Genomic DNA, 14,450 nt, shown 5'->3' with positions numbered 1-14,450 from the left:
ATGTATTCACTAAATGTTACTGTGTATTTCGGGGGTAATCTAAACTTTATTTTTGTTGCAGCGGAAACGAAGACAACTGGCATGTTTCCTCTTTTGTCATGTCTTGCTTTCTTAAGGTTGATGACAAATCTGTCTATGACCTTTCACCTCCAGCTCTTTTGACCTTTAAAACGTCGGTAAGTAGTTCAGATAAACCTCTTAAAAGAAGTGGTGACACACAACGTCTCCTAGTATTGGCCAGAACCTGTGGGCATACGTATGACAAATTACCCCTGGGTTAAAAAGAGAACGAATTAGGTGATGTTTATTTAACAAATCGACCATATTTTCCCATGGCCAACTCCTTTTTTGCATAACCCAGTAAAAGTCAAAACCAGACCATGTGCGTTTGACAACTCCGGTGTAATACCAAATATGGGAATTACAAAGCAATGCAGACAATGAGTAATCCGAGTAAACAATAGCTACCGTAACACCGACTATTAGTAAAACTCACAATCTGATTGGCTACGTAAAGGCGGTCTCATTTTCGATAGACTGCCCTGGGAGCGCGTGCCAGTAAAATTGTCGAAATCACGAGCCAAAACTATATCTAAACAACTTTCACTTAACTTTATGTAGAGTAGACCGGTCTCTGGGTTATACTAAAACAATTAGACGGCTTCCTCTCTGTTTCTATCCACTTTTGATACTTCACTTAGGGTTTCGCTCCTCGCCAATGCAAAGTTTAGGACATTTTGACGTCATTTCTATCGTCTATACAAGTGTAGACCATGGAAAAATGTGGTTGATTCGTTTTATACAATAAAACGGAAAAAATTCATGGCGAATTAGATGGAAAACTAGTACGAAATCGCACGCTCGTGTGACAGCTCGTAAGATCGTATTTGTGTACATGAAGCCGACGAATGTATGGGAAATTTCGTCCTAAGTGTTCAAGCTAACTTTTCAACACACGCCGGATTCTGTATTTTGAAAAAGTCGGTTGGGACAACTTCTCAGGTTTTCCGAAATTGCTTTATGTTGCGTTAGAGGTTACGTCATTTTCAAGGGCTATATTCTCATCGACTACAACTTCCCTTTCTTTTCCTACAGTCAGCCGAGGACCGAGAAAGACAGTGCTCATTTTGGAATTTCAATCAAAGGTATTCCTTTGTCTCAATGTGTGTTTCTTCGAGTTCAAAACCCCTGATCTGTCCCATAATTTGTAAACTAAATGTCACTGATTTCATTTTTTTCATTTTATTTATTTGTTCCATTCCAAAATTACAAAGATAAATATCAAGCAACAAGTAAAAGAAGAGAACTGGACAAGGGCAAAATATAGAAAGCTAATTTGATGCCCATGATTAAATAACAATAATAATTTAGAATAAAAAAAAGTTAACTTAACATAGGAGAGGAAGAGGTATGAATTAATTAATACATGTACTGAGCAAAATAAAGCTGGTAAAAGGCTTTTTGAAAAAGTTTACTAGTTGGCAAGTTACGTATAGATAATGGAAGGTCGTTCCAATAGTAACATCCAATAACAGTGGGACAAAATTTCCTTATATTTATTCTGGAGAATCCGGGATTTAAGTGTTGTAAGGATGCACTTCGAGTAGCGTAATTATGTTGCTCAGATACCAGCTATGTCACTGATTATCTCGAACAGCACTCTGGTTCACTTAATACCGCTTTCTCGAAATTGAGCTCTTAAATATCCGCTATGTTAAATATACGCTGTGTTGTAAAACATAATGCGGGTATTTGACTCGGGCTCGGATTTGAATTCACAAACCGATAAACGCCCAAGACTAGTGTCCAAAACCGAACAAATGTTTTTTTTTTTTATCTCCTACCTTATAACACTTTAAGACATTCATTTGAAACATATAACAATTTGGACTGCCAAATCAAACAAAAGGCAACACAATCTCTTTGATTTAAACTCAAACGTCATTTTGTCGCTGATTTACAGGCACACACTTCGACATTTGATGACCCTAGTACCGATAAAAATACCACAAATAAAAAATAACACACTTTGTGACCAGAATAAACCAGTGCCCATCTACACTACATGTAGCTCCAGCTGAAGAAGACATAATGTCTAGTCTGAGCATGTCTCGAATCAAAATTAAATTGAGTACAGTGAAACCTCGATTTAACGAGCCTCTATATAACGAAGTCCTCGGTATAACGAACGATATTTTTCAGCCCAGCCAAAGTTATAGCAAAATGTATGGAACAGTACCTCGATATAACGGCGAAATCCTCGTTATAACGAACACAATCTGGAAGCCCAAACGTAAAATGTACCTTGATATAACAAATTATAGTTAACACGCGACAAAAGATGAATGTAGAACAGACCCAAAAGGATGAGAATACTTTAAAACTGTGGATATTAGACACTAAAGCACAAATGTTATTTTTGACAGTCGTTCAGATCAGTAAATACTGGCTAGTGCAACATAACAGTGTGAAAAACAATTATTAACTATACTTCGATACAACGAACATTTCGCATTTTGGTTGATTTTCCACAAATTCGTTATATCGAGGTTTTCGATATAACGAACCCTCGATATTACGAACAAATTTCCCCAGTCCCCTGGCACTTCGTTAAATCGAGGTTTCACTGTATGCCCGGTTTGAGTAAAGGTAAGTTTCGGCCACTCAATCTAACACAGTTGGATGCCGTTCTACGGAACCACTATATACGATTTTTAAATGCCTTAATTACAATTTCTTTCCTAATTTAGTTCCTACTGTTTTTAATATACCGGACTTAGCGTGATGTCTTAAAAATAAACAAAAATTTTATTCAGCAGCTTCTTATCCACCGGATACATCGTTATCCAGTAGATATGTGTTGATAAGCCCACCACCTTTACAATTGGAACTGTTATCAACAGCGGCCCTGACAAAAATTAAAAATAATACAACACATAACCTTAAAGACATGTCTTTTACGTGTCTAGTGTCTGGTCAAAGAATGGTGTCCAAGAATTAAAACTCAACTCCAGCTCTACACATACAGTGTGCCAAACCGACCACTTCACCAGTTTTGCGATACTAATGCAACCCAAGCAAATACCGGTATGTATCTACAAGTTACTTTATTCATTTTTTTAATATCTGAGATTTTTTTGGCATGAGGCATATCAGCGTAAACTTAGCTAAATAACATTGGAAATTTAATGTCATGAAAAATGACACATCGGAGCATGAGCTCCGGATGTTTATATCACCGAGTTTAAATACATTTTCAATGGTTTCATTCTTTCGTTGAATTTTCATATTTAATAAATTAGCTCCCATTAATCTTGTTAGATAAACTAGTTTTAAATTAGAGGTTCTGGAGCGAATGGGAACTACACTTTCCCTTTATTGTCCAAAAAGAAATCTCAGGTTTTTCAAAGCACAAAGATCCACCATTGAAGTTCTTAATCATTAATATGAGCGATTTTGATTTTTGCTAGTGAAGCAAAAAATCCAAAATCTGCTTATCAGATTCTTATTAGATAAAGGTTTTGGCAATCACAATAAGCAAGTGATTTTGAACTCAATAAAGCTGTGGAAATACAAACCTACAACCCCATGTTTCCACAACATTTCTCGTTTTCCCAAGCTTCCACTCGAAAAATGGAAATACGAAAAATGTTTTATCTTTCTTAAATCTGACTTCCCTTTCTCTCTGCTTCACACCTTAGGCTGCTGTTTGGCTTATTTGTAAGTTTGCCTTTTTTTTACAGCTCTCCAAGGACGACAGCCTGGCTTTAAGTATCATAACCTACATCGGCTGTGGAGTGTCAACAGCAGCTCTGATCATCACCCTTATTATATTCTTAAGTATCGAGTAAGTAAACAATTGGAATAATATATGATGGCTTTAGATACGGGGAGGTCTTTCCTAAAAGCGCAGAGCTCTTACAATTAGGCCACTCAACTCTCTAGGTGGGTTATATTAATTTTTAATTATTATCTTCATGACTTCTTCCTGGGACGGGGCTTCACAGTTTGGAGTCTGATTTACTGCAATGAATGAAAGCTATTTCCCTTAACTGCCTCATTTTCCTGATAAAAATTTCTTTTGAAATTTAACTTGCTTCATTTGGATAATTTAATATAGATTTAGGCAAGCCTAAAAGCGGAGCTCCCCGGTTATTTGCCTTTAATACTTTTTTAGACCGATTTTTTTATTCATGTTATGATCTTTATATATTATATGCATCATTGTTCACCATGAACAACAGCACCAAATAAGAGCAAAAATAATTGACCAATCAAAAAGGATTATCAATTAGCAGTAAGTTTTCTTAACCCTCGGATGTACAGTTGAATCTCGATAACTCGAACTCACAAAAACTTTAACCTCTCACTAACTCAAACCTTTTTCGAATTCCCCTTAAGGTCAATTTTTTTTAAATAATTTTACCCTCGCTAACTCAAACCTCCGATATTTCGAACCATTTTCGATTTCCCTTAAAGGTTCGAGTTATTGGGATCCAACTGTACAAGACCATCACCATTATCTGTACCCCCACCATCGTACGAGGGGTGGGGGGGGCGCTTGGAGACCCTCCCCAGAGTTTTCATCCTATTAAGGTGCAGTGAAATACATGTACTTGTGCACTGAGTAGAAAGCCCATAGCGTACTCCACAAGATGGCATAATTTTTGTTGGCTGTGACGTCAATATACAGTAGCTGTCATCTTGATGCAAAATCAAGCTAGAATGCTTATGGAATGCAAAACATATCAAATCGTACCATTTTGTTTAAAAACAAAATGAAAAAAAAATAAAGAAAAATGTTAAACATGACGATTTTTCGCCAGACCTCATTATAATTATGGCATTGTCATGGCAACATCAAATATCATGAACATATGATGTGCCAGATGAAAATTTTTGCAAGGTATGAATGAACAACTACTGAAAAATTCATCATTGTAGAGTACCGTATTTATTCTCGCCTCCCCGAATAAACGCCGCAGATAAGGGCACAAAATATTAATGAACGCCGCCCTCAAATACATGCTGCATCATGATGTGGCGTTTATTCCAATAATAGAGTCAAAAAGCAAATGCAATAGTAATCAAGTTTGAACCAAGCCTCAAAAGAAATATTTTCCTTGATTGATGCCTTTTCAGACGAGCACTAAAAACATTTTTCTGTTTTTAAAATTCAAATGTTCAGTTACCATACTATTGTTAGCAAGAATAAAATTGAATTTGAAATAAACGCCGCCCTCATATAAGCGCTGGCCTTGCCTACACGTTTAATCAAAAATTAAATTAAAAATTTTGGAAAAAAAAAAAAGTTTGGAGGGGGTGGCATCCACTCCCCCCCCCCCCCCCCCCCCCATGTACATGTATGTTCGAGGTTTAACTCTCAAAGAGGAGATAGAACAAAGAAAATGTTGTTCTAGTTCCAGCTGGTATGTTCGAGCTGTACACATAGCATACAACTGGAAAGTTTTACATGCAGCTTCCCTCCCCCCCCCCCAAATGGGCACCCTTTGTTATAGAACGGTGACAATAATTATTATAAGTATAATTTTACAACACAAGTGAATACAATGCCACGCTAATTGGTTAACTCAGAGGTGATTTGCAAAGTTCTTTTCACCTCATTGCAGCTAAAGAGAAACAAACTGCCTTCGCGTATCGCTTTGTTTACCAAAAGTGATGTTTTAGTCCGCTTGTTATTCAACTTGTGTGGTACATATTAAAACAATTATTTACTTGAGCGTTGGTGAATGTGGTGGATATTTACCACTTCGCGGCTCGGTAAATATCCACCAATATTCATCTCCACTACGGTGAATAATTGTTAATACCAAAAATAACAGCTTTCTGCTAGCACACCAGACTAAAAGCTAGCTGCAAGCCAAAATAGTGACATTCTGTTATTCTGACAAATACATGTACATGTAGGGTCCCCCAAAACCATAGCACCTTCTTCCCTAATTATATGAGTACTGTTCCTTTCTCCTTTCACTTATTTACACATAATATAATCTATAGCTCAGTGTTCAATGTTGTATCATTTGAAGACTTAGTTTGGTTTTGGTAAAGTCAAAATTTGCCTAGGAACAATAAATATTTAATCAGTTAATTATTGTATTGCAACATACAATGTTACTGAATTTTGAGATTGATGAACTGTGTTTCTCATTTATTACTGTTCTTCACAGTGTGAGCACTGAGAATTAAGGATAATTTTTATGTTGTGCTATCAGAAATCCTTTAAGAAATATACATGATTGTACCACAACTGGCTTTTTTTTCTTTAACTTTAAAATTACACCTGTCCATATAAGTACATTAAGTATTAGTTGTACATGCTATGAAGAGATAATATAATAATCTGATTGTTCATTTATCTCTCCCTGTGCCTGCAGCTCTCTGGTACTTGTGTTAACCCTGGAAAAGGCAAAAAAGACAGATAAAATTTTGTTGATTATCATTGGCATTAATATTTATAATTCCAAAGTTATTCAAAACACTGATCTACAGATACAATGTATAGGGAAATATTTTTCCAATTTTTGGCTGGGCCAGGGACTGTGTTGAGGGATATGTTCAGAACCAAAAAAAAAATCCTTTCACAGTCAGTATATCAGCATAACTGCTTTCAACCTACTGAAAACATTATTATTACTTTTTATAAGACCCGGCACATGTCAGGGCTTTGGTGAGTGTTTTGGGGTGAGCCACTGGCTAAATTCATGAGTTCCCTTCAAAATGAGGTATCTTAAAACTCTTATGTTACTCTCTGACAGGTGCTGCTGAAAGCATTGTCTGATTAACTTCATAAAGGCTTGCATATTCTTCCCAAAACTTTTATCAGGGATGTAGCTATATACTTAGTTATGCAACGCTTCCGAGTGGTATACTATGGAATATCCCACGAGTCACTTGTATTTTCTCAGTATACACACGAGCCTTTAGGCAAGTGTGTATGCCAAGAAAATACAAGTGACAAGTGGGATATTCCATAGTATACCACGAGAAAGTGTTGTGTAACTATTTTATACCATGTCATAGAAAATATGCTTACTAAATTTCGTCGAGAATACCGTTGCAGCGCACTATGGGAAGGTTGGGTTGAATACCGTCGAATATACAAGGGCTTTCCTGTATTCTGATTGGCTGTATTTTCTATGGCATGGTATAAAAGACACTATGCCGGCACATCAACAAGCCCAGCTGTCTTTTCTAGCCTAAGCAGCTCTAAAAGTTTAGTAAGTCTTTGCTTTTATGTGAAATTTCAGCTGAATTCAAGTTTTCTTTCTACATTTGCCTAGTACCACAACAAGATAAACAGGTCAATTTGCACTTCTTCCACAAAATCATTACAAGTATTCTAGTAATTTGTCAAGTCAGGTAGCAGATCTTGTTAGGTTTTTGCCCTCAAACCCCTCCCCTGCCCCCTCTTTTCTTAAGCAATGGTAACAGTTTATTTACATTTGCTAAATTACATGTAAATTGTGTACTAAATTCCTCAATAGAGGCAGAATTTCAAGGAAACAATAATTTTTACTGTTAACTTATTCTTATAAAGGAAATGTAATTCTCTTCTTCTGTTCTAAGTAACATAATGTATTTAGTTTATTTTAAGTAGCTTGTTGTCAACAAATAAAGTCATGTTTTATATCTAAAAAAGTCACAATACATTACATTTATTTAGAACTAGCTATGGAAATGCACATCCAAGCCATGCCACAGGCTATTGTGCAATATGCATATGTATGAGTGTTAAAAAAAATTGCAAAGATAAAAATAGCCTTAATATACTATTATGCCCCCTCTTTCACCTCCCCTTTTAACCCGCATAAACATTACACCTGTTCGCACCAAATAAACACATATGGTGCATGTAATTTTTCTCCTGAAAACACTGCTTTTTATTCAGATAAAATAACTGAATGTAAATGCTCTCAAAATGTTTTTATATGTTGGTTTCAGAATGTGGGAAATGCATTCGAAAAGGCCAAAATTTGTAAAATTTTCTTGGGGCAACCCCCCCCCCCCCCCCCCCCAAAGCAAAAACAAACCAACAAGAAGGTAATGCCTTAGGTATGAAATGTACTCCTAAGCTATTAAGCTTTTGCTGCATACTCTGATTTTTATGGAAATTCTGTTATAATTCAGTACTTCCACCCTCACCCACTTTGCAATGTTGTGTAGCATGAAACAATTATGACATCAACCTTAATGTTACTATTGTTAGCGGCTACTAATTTTAGCGGTTTTAGCGTGTTGGGCGAAAATCACTAAATTTAGTACTCGCTAAAATTTGTTTCGGTCAAATTTAATACGCATTAATTTTAAGTACCCCCTCCCCCCACTCCAAAGGGAATTAAAATTAAATAAAACTGCCTTGAAAATTGTTTTAAAAGTGGATGCCGGGACAATTTTCTGATATTTTTAGTTAACTTTGTTCTTCTGGCAATACAAATGTTCGTTCAATTTCAAGTGAGTTTGTTCTTTTACTGAAAATTTATTTCCATCTTAGCTTTATGCTCATTAAAACTGGTTTACACGATATCGCTAATTTTTTAAATTTTCGGAAAGTCGAAATAGTCGCTAAATCTTGCTCAGAAAAAATCGCTAAAATTAGTAGTCGCTAACAATATAGTAACCTTAAGGTATTTTTCAACGTACATCTTAAAGCAGTGATAATTGCCACATTATGGTTCTCATGCAAACCAATCAGGTGTCCCAAGGATTTGTCTGGCATTATGAATCAAAAAAATTGACAATGTGGCTTATAGCTGTGACTTACAGATCACTGACTTACAGCGAAATCCGTTAACCATGAATGCCTAAGACTAGTTGTACCTATCGGTAAGTGCCAACAAGCGAAATACTCATGTTTGTTCTTAAGAACAGGTACTGAATGGTTTTCGATAGAACTATATTTGTTTGAAATGACCAAAATATGGTAAATTGTATTTTAGGTAATATGCCAAAAAAGTGCTATTTCTCTGGTGTTTATAAATGACACAGGTTTGATAGCCTGCGTAGCAGGCGCCATAGTTTCCAGCGTGCGTATTCTTGCAATCGCGCACTCTTTTAAACGTACTAAAAAACATACCCAGATGTCTGCTATGCAGGCTACGGGTTTGATAGATTGATAACTCTTGACAAATCTTTTTATTTTTTCAATGTTAAAAATGCCACAAAATGTAGGCAATAAATGAGGTTAAATCACTGTTTTTTAATTACAACACGCGATGGTTAAAATGTTTCCAAACACAAAAGGGGTAGTTGCTTTTCAAGAACTTCTCATTAAATTAAATCCCATCTGCTGGAATTGACTGATGCATAAATCAAAGGACTCCACAGTCGAAAGATTATTTCATCGCTTTGAAGACCTTGATGTTCCTTTTTTTCGGCGGTCGAATATTCTGTAGGGTATTCTCTTTCCATTTAGAGTTTCATAAAGGTGTATTTTTGGTAACAGGGGTGAATGACCACATTAAGAATTTTAACAGCGAGCCGGGTGGACGCCATTTTGGTTATTTGCTCTTTAGCAAGGAGTGAGAGACTGGGAACCAGTTGGGAGAACAATACAACCCAAATATGGGGTTACCTACACCCAAATATGGTTAAAAAATAGTCCCTTACGCACAAGTTGAGATTTTTTTCCGCTATACATGCACGGCTCTATGATTCTGCTCGGCTGCCTCGTGGGCAATTATTCCTCAAATGTTTACTGTTCTATGACCAAGCAGATTCTAGACATATGGGGCCGGAGAATTTTGCTAAAGAAGAAATTCTCCAATCCAACAACACATGCCATCCCTTCACCAGAAGAACTTGTCCAAATGTTTTTTAAATGGGCTGTGCCTCAAGAGCATTCCAACACTTACGCTGTACTTCCATTCATCAATGGTGTCACGCAACCACTAACAAGGATACTTCGAAAGCCCGACATTCAAGTTATTAATAAACCACACAAGACATTACAACAAGAATTCCCATCCCCTTATTTTAGACCACCAATTGAACAACACTGAGCGAACGTGGTTTACAAAATCACTTGTGCTGATTGTTATTGGTGCTATGTGGGTGAAACCGGCCGATGTTTTGAAACCCGCAAAAAAGAACAATCATATCAGGAATGTAAAAACCTGTGCGAATGGCTCAAACATTGAGAAACATGCATGGTCATTCGACCATCGCATAGACTTTGAGAACTCTAGTATCATTGACAAAGGCTCTTTTCGCATTAGAAAAACTTTGGAGGCTTGGCACACCTCTGCTACTAAGCATGCTGACAATAATTCAAAACCCATTCCAAGCCAATACTGTATTCTTTTTGAAAAAAATAGCCTCTTAAGGGTGGGATTTGAGGGGGGCCATGTGAAAAAATATGGTCAGTAAGGGGGGGTCACTGAAAATAATTATACTTTTAAGTGCTGTAATAGGGGCTTCTGTATTAGTTAAAAGTCTTGCCAGAATGCCCAAAATAACATTCCTGTGGTTCTGAAAATTCAAATTTTCCCGGGGGAGCATGCCTCCGGACCCCCCTACTTTGTTATGCACCCCTACTTTGATATTAACTCAACCCGACAGCATATTGGATTACAAATGCAGTCAAACCATACTTTCAAACAGCATCCACATTATACAAAGTCAGGGCAGTGTCAGCTTTATGGAGGAATGTAGTTTACCTGTTATTATGACTGAACAACTAATACATTCTTTAGTGATAACGCTTGATAAATGTTAATTTCACTTGAGTATTGTTTTTTTTTTGGGGGGGGGGGGCTCATCGAAAAGAAAATTGGATTTCGAGGAGGGGCCAGGAAAAAATTTCCGATGAAGAAGGGGGGTCATTATATATAACAGTGACTGTCTGTCAAATCCCACCAGCCCCCCCTACCCCATAAAAAATGAATGGTCCCTAATTAGCATGTTTTTACTTCACTTTTGTTTTTTATTATTTTCTTTTTATCTCACCTTTCTTGTAAATGTTTTATTCATTTTGTATTCAATTTTTAATCCGTCGAAGGCTGTAGAGCGACAGCCGAAAGCTCATTAGTTTTGATATTTTTAGCCAGTGAACGTTTTTTATTAATTTTTATTATGTCTCATCCTGCCTGCGCTTCAATCTTTAATGGTTATTCTTTGCTTATGCATAAACTCTGAAATAGAAGAAAAATAACAATTTCATAGTGTTTGTTAATCGAGGGTCCTGAAGGGGTAAAATGGGAACTGGGATTTGCCTATTTTCACTGGGATTTGCATATGTTTTTGCTGGGAAAATGGGATTTGGGTCACTGGGACTGGGATTCACAACCAGAAAATGGGAATGGGAAGCACGTCAGTACACGAAAAAAACATATATTTCAGGCTCAATAATATTCCTCAAGGCATAGTTACAATGTTGAAAACTCTGAAACGAAACCAACGCCTGCACGCAAGTGTCTTTCAAGTGGCGGTCAATTTTCCTGTCAGTGATTTAGTTACTGAGTGGAACAGCTATGACTGAGCATGCTCAAACTAGCGTAATCCAATATGGGCGAAACACATCCTCGTAACCAGGGTCTTCATTTCCTTTGAACAGCGATCTGGAAACGAGCGAGCCTGGAAGGTTCTGATTGGAAGTCCAAAAATATCGGACTTCCGGTTGAATTGCGCATGCTTAGCTTTAAAAACCATGACTCAACGATTTTCTTGGTGTTTACTTCCGGCCATTTTATTGTTTTTAAAACCAATCAAAATCAATCTTGCAACGGAGCTTTTGAGAGTCACTCGTGTCGTCAAGATTGCGCAGTATGGAACGAAGACTCGAGGTACGAGATTGGACGAAACGTGACGGCAATTCCTCTACTAACCTAGTAACACACATGGAAAATTGTGAATAAGACATTCCTCTGAACTGCTCACTCAAAGAACTGGAGAAAACGTTAATACGGATGTGTTGAGTTGAGAATTTCAGAAAACGAAAGGGATTCACCGATTTCAACTAGCAGAAATAAAAACAGGATTTAGGACAATTAAAACAACACAGTTACTGCACGTATAGTGCGTTTGAGCCTTGATTTTTCATGCACTGTGATTTACCAAAAATTTCACTGCTGGGACTGGGATTTGAGCAAAAAATGGGCTGGGAAATGGGATTTAGGCAAAATTTTGGCTGGGAAATGGGATTTAGAACCCCCCCTTCAGAACCCTCTTAATCGGCAGTGACCTGAAGATTAAACGTAGACGAAAAAGTTGTTTCGTGATTTAAGAATCGAAACCTTTTAGCCAATTACTGTTGTGGCTTGTTGGAGTAACATCTCAAATCTGATTGGTTGTAAAACAATAAACATTCCAGAAATAATCTTAGGCGTTCATGGTTTAATGGATTTTGCTGTAACGAGTTGGAGTTTTTTTAAATTTAACTAAGTTGACTCTTACCAGTAGTTCTTCTGCTGACATTTCGACTCCTTTCACAATTTCCAGTTGTTCCATCAGCGCAAAAAACATACAATTTTCCAATCCTTGATTGTCAGAAATTATAAATCCTTTGTCTAATATAAATCCTTTCCAAATCCTCTGATGCATGCAATTTTTGGCATCGCAGGGCAGTTGCTGCACATCACCTGTAGGCAAAAAATTTAAAACATCAATCAATTTCAATTATTGTTTGTTTATTCCCATGGAAACTTGACATTGTGGTCTAATAGACAGTTTAGTCTCCCCTGAACAACTGCAACATGTTGCTTTTTGCAGTGTATGCTGTGTGTTTGGATGTACATGTACATGTAAGAACAAATTAAAATTCTAAATTTAAGACAAAATTAAAATCTCTTATAGTCCCATGGGGTTGACTGGATTTTTCAAATACAGACACTACCCAGTGTTTGTTTGTCCATTTTGTCAGTTGCATGCATAAATGAACAGGTACATTAGAGATAAAATGAGATGCACAAGTCATTTTAGAATATGTGTTAAAGACTAAATTAAAATCCCTCAGTTCCCAAGGAGGTGAATAAAGTTTCATTTTCAAATTACAAAGGTCATGATGTTCTTTCTTGTTGTTATTCTCTTAGAGGAAAACAATGGCTCCAAAACAAACAGAAAACTCTACAATTGTTTTTACACTGAGTATGACCCATACTTTACACAAAAAAAGCCCAAATTATCATCTAATTAATTTCAATTGTTTTGATATCTGTACATTGGGCAACTCCTGCCACTTTCAGTATTTAACCATGGAAATCTAACCCTTGACATCAGCTTGAATTACTTCATAAGCTTCAGTACAAATGCACAATCTCGCGAAAATAAGCATTGCATTTTCAACATGCGTTTTTACATGGTTTTATAATGTAGAGTGAATAACTGGTCTGTTGTGTATTATTTGCAATCCTATGTTTATACATTGTAATGGCTCTTGAAAAAATGAAGACGAAAGTAGTTCTCAGACAGTATCAATGAAACTGGAATTAGAGTCCAAATACATGTACTTTGGGTGACATTTCATCGAGGAAAACATTTCTAAGTTAACTATTTACATTGTGAAACGCAAATCAATCTACCTCTTTCCGGAAACACCAAATTGGAGAAGAGACCTGTTTCTCGATTACTCTTACCAAACTACAAACAGTTTGAACAGTAAGCTAAGGGAAAGTAACCAGGCAAAATCCTCGACATTTGAGAAGCGAATGCTACCAGGCCTGATGCCTACTATTGAAAATTCTAAACTCCGAAGTAAGAACGTTGACAAGTTAAATTTTCCAGAAATGAATAAGCCTATTATTTTATAACTTAACTTTTAATACTCACATTCTCCAAAACGTCGCTCGTTTTGTTTCTGAACTCTCTTTGTTTTTCTCTCTCGCGTTGCTCCTCGCTACTTCGTTGCCTCTTTTGCTGGGCTCTTTCATGCTCTCTTTGACGTTGTTGTTCGCTACTATTCACGTCGCAGATCGCTTTTCTCCCCGAAGTTCAATTCGCTCTACTCTCGTTTGTCAACATCGACACAACAAGAGATTAGAAAAAATAAGTTTTTCCCAAGTTTAAAGCTTCAGACCAGCTGAATAAACGTATTGAATCTAGAGACTCAAGTCGTTTTGAAAGCTTCTTTGCAAAATTAAAAATTGAAAATCTTTGCTACTCCCCAGAAGACAAACTCGTCCCCAGTCTTAATCAGGGCGTACGGACGGACGGACGGACGGACGGACGGAAGGTCACGTGACTACCAAAATTTTTCGGCTTGATGGGTTTAGTTTATCTGCTTTGTCCGCATGAACCAATGGGGCGCCGTGGGAGCTCCGCTATAAATAAATAGATCCCTTTATTTAAGTGTCAATGTATTTAGCAAAGAATATAATTAAAAATCCCAGCTGATTAGAGGCTGACCATTTGGCTATTTACAAAGCGTGTAGGGGTTTAACTGAGGGTCATCGAAGACAAATCCGGCATCTAATGGCAGGGGGGAGGATTTCAATCTG

The 14,450-nt window shown here is 36.9% G+C and overlaps 1 protein-coding gene and 1 long non-coding RNA gene across 4 annotated transcripts in view; one reads left to right on the top strand and one right to left on the bottom strand.

The window, feature by feature from the left end:
- LOC144650053 (uncharacterized) overlaps nucleotides 1-14,450 on the top strand; it is a 51,040-nt gene that overhangs the window by 29,525 nt on the left and 7,065 nt on the right. For both annotated transcript variants that reach the window (XM_078509699.1, XM_078509700.1), the window contains 4 exons: nucleotides 62-176; nucleotides 1,096-1,145; nucleotides 2,970-3,087; nucleotides 3,744-3,847. In XM_078509699.1, the coding sequence (XP_078365825.1) occupies nucleotides 62-176; nucleotides 1,096-1,145; nucleotides 2,970-3,087; nucleotides 3,744-3,847 (387 nt within the window). The remainder of the gene's footprint in view (nucleotides 1-61; nucleotides 177-1,095; nucleotides 1,146-2,969; nucleotides 3,088-3,743; nucleotides 3,848-14,450) is intronic.
- LOC144652741 (uncharacterized) lies at nucleotides 5,833-13,977 on the bottom strand. Of its 2 annotated transcripts, none has more exons than XR_013570614.1 (2): nucleotides 13,783-13,977; nucleotides 5,833-6,417 (listed from the first exon to the last, which is right to left on the bottom strand). It is a non-coding gene; the product is annotated as an uncharacterized LOC144652741 (long non-coding RNA). The 2 variants fall into 2 exon arrangements; XR_013570615.1 differs by lacking the exon at nucleotides 13,783-13,977 and adding an exon at nucleotides 12,412-12,505.

This window comes from Oculina patagonica, chromosome 4 (genome assembly GCF_052425735.1).
Source record: "Oculina patagonica isolate OP01 chromosome 4, crgOcupat, whole genome shotgun sequence".
Taxonomy (NCBI): Eukaryota; Metazoa; Cnidaria; class Anthozoa; order Scleractinia; family Oculinidae; genus Oculina; species Oculina patagonica.
This window is presented reverse-complemented; position numbering and strand designations above follow the sequence as displayed.